At 34.0% G+C, this 9,502-nt stretch overlaps 1 protein-coding gene across 1 annotated transcript; it reads right to left on the reverse strand.

The window, feature by feature from the left end:
- Positions 1–3,135: 3,135 nt before the first annotated feature.
- On the reverse strand, positions 3,136–6,792 carry LOC144421032 (uncharacterized). The gene is made up of 11 exons (XM_078111104.1): positions 6,784–6,792; positions 6,518–6,713; positions 5,905–6,085; positions 5,666–5,836; positions 5,430–5,590; positions 4,896–5,100; positions 4,678–4,796; positions 4,397–4,601; positions 3,956–4,262; positions 3,506–3,813; positions 3,136–3,333 (listed from the first exon to the last, which is right to left on the reverse strand). Exons 3-11 carry the CDS (start codon positions 6,009–6,011, stop codon positions 3,264–3,266), a joined length of 1,653 nt encoding a protein of 550 aa, XP_077967230.1. The 5' UTR covers positions 6,012–6,085; positions 6,518–6,713; positions 6,784–6,792; the 3' UTR covers positions 3,136–3,263.
- Between the last annotated feature and the right edge of the window lie 2,710 nt (positions 6,793–9,502).

Raw genomic sequence — 9,502 nt, forward strand, 5'->3', positions numbered from 1 at the left:
TTTGATATCAATAAAACAAAAACAACATTTGGACATTTAAAAGTTTCGATTAGTCTTAGTTGGTAGAAAACTGTTATCTGTCGTAGCATTCTGGTGGCAACGATGGAGTCCAGGCGTTCAAGATAAAAGGTACAACTTCGTATTTATTCTTTGGCTATACAATAGTCATGTCTCTTGATAAGTGGTCAATTTAAATAAATTTAGGGTTCAGAGGGTCCTGAAAATAATTGCATGAATGAAACGCCACAAGAGAATATTTGAGTATGTTCGTTGTTTGATTACGTCAGTTTGAGTAAGTTTACCGGTGCTAGGGTAAAAATGAAGTAATCTGCAAAATCACTGACTCACAACTGAATTGAAACAAGCAACTCGTCGCAAACTCAATTCGGTATTTTATTATCATGACTTGTTCTATATCTTATTATTTTATATTAAGCGACCATACAGAATATTAACATAGCGCATGAGGTGACCGTACATTTGAACCCATGTACATTTGAACCCATGCGTATATCCACGGGTTCAATCTATATGCGGGTGCTAAAACCCATGGGTTAGGGTTAGTATGGGTTTAACTATCCGTGAAACAAAAAAAATTGCAGGTGTAAATAGGTGCAATAGCATACAGGTGCAATCGTCATGGGTTCAAATGTACGTGGGTTCAAATGTAAGGGAACCAGCGCATGAAGATAACACTCTACTCTTTCTCGACAGTGAAAACATCTAATCTTGCGTTGGGAATAGCTTCTGTAATGCTGATTACTTGAAATGAGTAACCATACCATTCTGAAAGCATTACCCCCTGTCTCTGCTCTGTATCGGTCAAATATGCAAACCTCAGATTTCAGAGGGATAAATCAGACTGAGTGGTCCCATAAACTCTCCTTTACTCATTGCGGCTTCCTTTGTGGTATTTTTGCTTCTATCTCTTCTGTAATAGCACATAAAAAATGCTCTTTAATATTACCAGCCACATTGAAGTTACCACATGCGCATACCCCGCTCTCTAAAATAGTGTGTCCCGAAAATTTCGCTGTAGGAAATTTCGCCGCATAGAAAAAATCGCCGCAAGAGCATATTGCTGTAAAACAAGTATTTGTGATAGCATGAAAAATCGCTTCAAGAGCATTTTGCTGTAAAACGAGTATATGTGATAAAAACAGTTAGGTGTGTAAGGTTAGGACAGGGGTCGGCAAACTGCGGGCCAAATGTGGCCCGCAAACTAATTTTTTGCGGCCCTCGAACGTCCCAACTTCAAGTGCCTATTACTATGATTGATTACAAATTTATCGTTGTCTTCACATGAATTTGCGCGGTAACAAATGTAGCTGTGCGGTGCTTTTTTGCAGCGTCAGTTGTATGTCGTTTACTTGATGTTGGTTGTAATTTTTAAATAATTCAATTTGATTTTTTAAAATATAAGAATATCCGGAAACGGAGGGAAGTTCGCGTTGAGGTCGAACATTCCGGAGTGCTTGGTCGGAAAGTATTATTTTTTTCTTGCGCATTTAAAACCGGTTTGCTTGATATATATATGCCAAGTCAGCCATGGCACAGAAAAAACAAAGTAAATAAAAACAATGTATTGTTTAATAATATATACATATATATATATATAGCGTTACTATATGTTTCCCATATAATGTCCATATTTGTGATGAGCACGGTGCTGAATACAATCATTTGTCTTGAGTTTGCAAGCTATATCTATAAATAACCAGGCAATGTGAATTAAATTGGCGCTTATTTTATGTTAAGTGTTGATCGGTCTCTTCAATCCCATTCCTGATTTTATTTAAAATACATTTCTAAAGTATGTCAATAATATTTTGCCACCGTTCAACATCTCTTTGTCTGAACGTGTTGGTCCATTCCAGATAGAGAGCACGTATAAAACAACAATGCCATGTATACAACGCCTGTTTCTGTTATTATGTCATTCAAATAGTATCGTTATCAAACTACTTTAAACTTTAAACTAACTTTAAAGTAGATTCCCTAAATGTGTATGTCTATCCTGATCAGAGGGCACGTGTACAAAACAATAATATACCTGTTTCTGTCCATTTATTAGTTTAATATTTATTATGTTGGGTATCTCAAAGAAATAATTACAAAGTAGTAATGACAACTTAATTGCAAAGCCAACACAGTAAATTAGACTGAAAAACATCTTACTTCCTAATTATACATTATATGATTTGATAGTTTAAAGAATAAATTGATTTCCTATAAGCGTAAATTTTCTATACATTGAGTACTTTTTATTTGGATTTTAAAGTTCTATCCTATTATAGTTCTATTCAGTAGATCCGAATACAGGGCCAATTAAGATGCTCGTGGATGAGTCTTCTTCTGATGAGAAGCTGCTAAGCTCTGAAGAATAGAGCCAATTATAATATCTATCTATAAAATGAGATGAATAAATTTGTATCTCCAAGTTCAAGGACCTGCAGATCTCGCCTGGATCCACTGATATACGAGATATATATTGGGCATGAAAATGACCTACGCATGCTGAAGAGCATGAATCTTTTGTTTATCAAACTCAAGCTGCGCCATTGCAGGAGCAATCCGATGTCTTATTAACTGTTTATAGTAGCGAGCGGCGAGGATTCATGGCCTAATTACTGATAAATAAAATTATCTCTACATTTGAAACAAATAAATAGTTCTACGTTTAAAAGATCAGAAATATTAAAATTGTAATAATGATCAGATTCGTTGTTGCTCATATAAATTAGTATACATAGCTAATTATCGATATTTCCTTAAGATGTGTCGAAATATAAGGACATTATATTGGTTAAAACTGTTCATTTCATTTTGATAAGTTTTCAAGGTTTAGTTTCTCGAATTCAGAAAATTCATTTATTCGATCGTATTTAACTTTTTACACTTTTATATATTGTTTGGTACAAGAATTATTGACTTGATTAAAAAAATTGTCAAATATCAGTTTTGTGAAATTTTGACACGCTTCTATTCTGGAATATTGATTTACAAATTTAAAACGATTGAAACAGGCATGAGGTCCCCCCTACCTTGCCTAATGGTGAATTCGCACTAGACACACCACAATATTGCTCTAATGCTGTCAGACCTAGGAACACTCAGGAAATTATAAAATCCAGATTTTATGCATTTGCCGTGAATTTTATTTCAAAAGCAAAATATGTTAAACGCAATTGATGTAAACTCAACAGCCTAAACGATAACTAAACTAAAATGATTGTTGGTCGGTCGGTCGGTCATTGTTGCATTTAAGCACATCCACAACGAATGTATTGGTAACATCTATTGCGTCTAACGATTCTGAATCTTCTGTAAGTGCTATAAAAAAGAATATATTATATAATACTAAACCATGTGCGTAAAAAATGACATTATCACTTGGAAAATTATCTTAATCTCAAAGGATTGAGCATTCGTATATTGAATATGCTTGTTTGCCGGACATGAACCAAAACCAACTTTGTTCATTGATAAATTTAGAAGAACTCACCAGAAGCGCCTGATTTTGTAGCGGTACACCCTGTAGGTAGGCAAGGCACATTTGTATCTGAAGACAACACGGATCTTTGGGACGGAGAATTTAGCACGGTAAGTGCATCTGTAAGAACAAGCGTAGTGTCTTGTGAATGTACGGATGTGTTTCCTCCATGCTCTGTCAAACTTGCGAAGTACCCTGTTTCTGTCAGATCTTGCCTTGAGTTTGTATGCATTGTAGAGTCTGCGGGCTGCACCACGGAGTCTTTTGCTGGTGTAGAATTTCATGAATTTAGCATATTGCCTCACCTTCAGCTTGTAGATCTGAAAAAGGATATCAATTAAAAATCTTTATAAAAAATCTCTAAAAAACTTTATTTATTTTGTATACCAGAAAATTATGTTTGAAAAATAAAATATTATTCAAAATATTATTCAAATTAATTTAACACTTACAATAGTTTACCTTGGTCAGACGTCTTGAAAGGCGTGTCCTCATTCTCCTTCTCAGTTTCTTGAGACGCCTGCTGTATTTGGTGATTCTTATTTTTCTGGTAGACAAACAACGTTTGTAACCCTTAACAACTCTGGAGATCAAACGGTTGATCATCTTCTTGTAGCTAGCAATTCTGGATTTGTAGAACTTGGTGGCTCTTGCAAGTCTTCTTGCGAGCATTTTCTTGTATTTTCTGATTGCCCTTCTCTTTTGACGACGCAATTGTCTCTTGTATGCTGCAAACTTTCTCAAATAACGTTTAGTGATGCGTTGGGATCTGTGAACAACATAAATATTTTTGCGTGCATTCAACTCAGTCATAACCGTCTGGAGGTGAATTATATTATACATAATGACTTCCAATATATTGATTTAGAAAACTAAATTCAACTCTTTTTGTAATGAACTCACCTGCACAAGTAAGTGGATCTGAAATAGGTTCTCAAAACTATGTGTCTCTTGTTGACAATTTTGGTGAATCTTTTCAATGCGCTCTTGTTACGTCTGATAGCAAGTTTTCTCCATGCTCTGTATTTTCTCCATGCGGCGGAAATTGCCTTGTTTCTTCTGGTTTTCAGCTTTTTGGTGAATTTCTTGACAGATACATTGACCTTTTCTAAAATTTATTATATTATTTTAAAATAACACAAAATGTAACATAAAATATTAAAAATTCGTGGGAAATGTCTCACTGGTGTTACAAGATTTCAATTTCTTGAATCTCATTTGTCTGTACTTGAATCTGTAAGTGATCAAACGGAAGCATCTGGATCTTCTGATTTTGAATCTCCACACGTATCTGATTCTGCGGCTAGAAAATATTAACAAATCATAAAATAAATTTCTACCAATGTTACATTCAAAATTTAGTCAAACCAGTTCAATATCAAATAAACTTTTGTCGTCTTACCAGGTACGGTAATAACGTCTTCTTCTGAAGCACAAAGTTCCTGTTGCACATTGATAAGCACATGCGTAATTCTTCACAAGTCTGGCGGTTGCACTTCTCAGCTTGCGGCTGTATACGCTGGCCCTTCTCAGGTATGCTCTTGTTTCACGTCTTCTGAAGACTCTGATAACTTTGCGCACGTCACGTCTTTTCCATGTTCTAGAGCCTGAGAAAAATAATTCATTTTATACTCAAGACAGATAACACACAAATATGTGGACAGGAAAGATTCGTCAATGACATTGTCACGCAGTTTTTAGAACAAGGATTGACAAATCAAATGAGGGTGAAATAGATTAGTGGTACTACGAATTTGACAAAGCACAGTAGTCAGTTGTAAAATATTGATGATAGAAAAACAATTGTTTTTGAAAATTGAAGCCACAATTCAACACAAATGATCAATACTTTCAATTTGTTCATGATGATACTTCGAATGCCAAACAAAATGCTTTTTGTATTCAAAATTGTTTATTTGAAAGTAAAACTACTTACAATGGACTCTAGTGAGGAGTTTCTTGAAGATGGCAACTCTCTTGGTGACGAATCTCTTCATGACCTTCTTGTACCTTCTCACATATTTGTTCATGCGTTTCTTCAAAGATCTTCTGTATTTGGTAATTCTGGTCTTGCGGTTTCTGAAGCACCTTACAGAGCTGTAAATAATATGTTATATCATTTTGTATAGAAATCTTCATGCACATTATGTCTATCTATGAAGTTAATCATACAATCTGCGAAGTCTTCTGTGGAACTTGAGAACAGTACTGTACATTCTCTTCATAACTCTCTTGTAACTCTTGACTGCACGTCTGTACATTCTGCTGATAGCAGCATTGTATTTTCTGATTGCCTTACTCTTCAACTTGAGGATACGTCTTCTCTCACGCCTTGAAGCACGACTGTAAATAACAAATTTTAAATCATGTCATGAGAATGCATTTATAAGTCGCAACATTAGTGGACTTACCGAAGGTATCTTTTGGTGTATTTGTTGACTGATCTTCTGTATTTTCTTTTGGCTGCAGACACGCGAACGCACATTACATTGTACCATTTTCTGTAGCTCTTCTTCATTTGTTTGTGGATTGAGAGGGCTCTTCTGGACAAACGAGTTCTGACAACCCGAACGAACTTCCTTTCAGACCATTCTTAAAATTTCATATAGAAAATAATGCATAAGAAATGTCAAATGAAATTTCCTGGCTATCATCTAATTTCCTGGAGCAAATGTGCACAAATTAATAAAAATTCGAATTTGTATATTTATTGCTCCACACTTTATATTGTACATTAGTATTTGTGTATATATGGGGTATTTGTAGTGGTATACGTGATATTGGACGTCCTTGCAACGGCCAGTTTCTTCATTTTTTTTTCATTGACGCATCAATTTGGAAAATAATAAAGACAAAAGCTATTTCAGGGTGAAATTCTTAGAGACATTTTTATTAATATTATGTCTAATCAAACAGACAGAAAAACTGTCAAACATGACATTGTCTGTTTCCACAAATAATGTATTATTTGGCTGAATTCCCTTTGCATGACATGGCTGTTTATAAACTTTCAATAAAAATTACCTCTGAATTTTCGGGAGGTGCATCTCTTTCCGGGATATGAGGTCAACACAGAGCGATAGTATCTAGAAGTGCACCATGCTTGTTTGAACTTGAAGCTGAATCGGAAACACGTGGATGGGAAAGTGTAATATCTCCTGACGTTCCAGCGGACGTAACCGCAGTGACTGGGTTGAATGTAAACGGCGGCATTTGCTGCCTGAAAATGGAAGATTTTGGTTGTCAAACAAAATTGAAAACTAATTTAATACCTTAAGATCTATACTTACGGCCAAGCAGACCAAAAGTACTAACAGAGTCTTCATGATTGTCTCTACTCGGTGTCGAATAAGGACTGATTTTTGCAGAAAATTTCCCAGTATATATGATGTAGAAATCCACTTCATAATTCCTGATTGTTCATTATAAATTTATCGAAGCAAACACTTCTTCGGGTTGAAGGGCTTTGTAATTTTGGGTGTGTCTTTTAGTTGTCAGGACAATATGCATCAATACTTTAGATTGTGCCAATAATACGCCTATATCATTGAAATAACTTTGTGTCTTAGGTCATCTTCCTTTTTTATTAGTTAATAAACACATCCCTCCTCTTGTAATAGCTAAATGATACTCGTGCTATTGCGTGTGTATAGTTTGTTGTTAGAAACAGTTTGATGCCTGGGATTATATGTTTAAAACGTAGCTCAACATTGCTTCATGTTTATATTGAGCAGACAATACCAACAATAGCCAATTCTCAAGTAGAGTCTTTTAGCATGATCGTGTTTTTAAAGATTTACCGATCATTTCGTTGCTGAAAAAAATTTATTTAATGTTATACATTTAATAAAAAATAAAAAGTCAATTATAGTTTTGCTAAACAATAAATAATTCAGATAACACCAAAGTGTTTAAAAAGTTTCCTATATCGGAACAGTATATTATTAATTTCAAGTATAAATTTGCTATATTGCCTGATTGTTACATATTCCAGTTTTCTATTTGTATTTAATTTCGAATTTCTACTAATTGGCCTTTCCGTGATAATGAAATAGGGAATAGTAAAAAATTTATGTCTTCAAAAATACACAATATATATTGTGTAAAGTAAACAAGGGGGCAAAGCTCAAATATAAGAACATAAATTCCAATACGTACGGCAAACTTCACGACTAACGCAAACGTGAACCGCCGCAAGATGCGCGATTTCTTGATGAGGTAATCACACACTAAAAACGAATCTCATAGAGCCAACAGAAATTTTTGAAATGAATAAAAGTAATTGCCTAGCGACCAATACAATTTTTTCCACTGAAAATTTCAAAGCAATTGGTCCAGTAGGTAATAAAAAAAAAGTGAAGAAGGAAAGGAATACTAACAACATGATGATCAACAACAACATAATACCAAAACGCTCCATAGGTACTCTCCAATAAGGGTCATACCATATTCCAGGCTAAACGAAGTATGTATAATGATTCTTTGGTCTCGTTCAGCGTGAAGATTTAAATATTTGCTGTCGTGGGGCTGTCTATGCTGAGGTAAAGCAACAACAAGCGGGTGACCGATAATTTCAAAAGTAACGTAGCATAAAAGAGTCCAAAGATTGTACTTCCGATTACCAAGTTGAGTCGCCCGGGTTATAGCAGAATTAATGAACAATAGTGAATGAAGAATTATAAGTCAAGTATTGATAAAAACTTCATCTCTCTTGCGTTAGGACATTGCTATCTAAGAAATTAAACCACTATTTGACAAAATTTACATTAGCATACACACGCGACCTATTTCGAATAACGGGAAGCTGGTTCATTTCGATTTTTGTGTACGAAATCAAGGCGCGATTTTTGACACAGTATCTTGTTTTCCTATTACATTTGTTATATTTCTTTGAAAGATATTCATACATATGGTCATACTATTTTATATTCCTTCAATTTATCTTCATTATAACAACAACAAAATAAGACGATGATATATCACAATTGTAGATGCTAATTTAAAAAATAAGTTATTTGAAAAATTGACACAGAAATTTTCATCACTACTCAAATGACTACAGTGGTGCATTTTTCTCGTAATGACAAAATTGTTGACACAATCTGATATGTTAAAGCTTAGTGCTTTGGCAGCCAAACTAAATATCTTAATAACAAAGTCTTTATACTACGCATTAGTCCTACTTGTAATATTTCAAGAAATACAAAGGGTTGATGTTGTGGTTGAAAATAGCTGCATTGTTGTTTTATCAACAGCAGTCAGGAAGTTAAAGGCAAACAAGACAAAAGTTACAATTATCCAATTATGCATATGTGTTGGTTATCAGAACTTTTTTTTCATAATAGCAATGTACACGATATTAGTGTTTACTTTGTAAGGTTTCAATAATAATTAGGAGTGAACATATGATTTGAAATACTCATTATGTTGTTTCATCGACAAGCTTTATGACTTGATTGAAAACAATGAAATATATACATCATCTCATTATGAAGTTGTGTTGATTTATTAGCAAGCGTATGTTATTTTAATGTTTAATTTCCAAGTTTGTAATCACAGTCACTATGCAATGCCTTGATGCTGCAATTGGATATTTTGAAAGATAATAATAAATTGCATCATGCAACCGATGTAAAATAAATAAAATAAAAAAAGGTTACAAGCTATAATTATAGGTTGAATTTCTCATTTCAACCTAACGTTCCTTTGAATGACTACTTTGTATTTCAATCCATAAATATTTAAATAAATTGAATATTTGACGTCACAACTTTATTGCAATTTCCAGTAACGGTAAAAAATCCCGAAAAAGGGAGTCGCCGCATTACAAAACAAGTCATCAACAGAAACTTGAAACTTTGCTTGATATGTCTTATTAGTTTGTAAGTTATATGTTTACGTAAACGCTCCATCTTGTTTTTTCGCCAATTTTATCATTCATATAACAAGAAAATTACGACAATATATGCAAATAAAAAAATCGTCGAAAAAAGAAACGAAAATAAATCA

The sequence above is a fragment of the Styela clava genome, chromosome 3, assembly GCF_964204865.1.
Source record: "Styela clava chromosome 3, kaStyClav1.hap1.2, whole genome shotgun sequence".
Lineage (NCBI taxonomy): Eukaryota > Metazoa > Chordata > Ascidiacea > Stolidobranchia > Styelidae > Styela > Styela clava.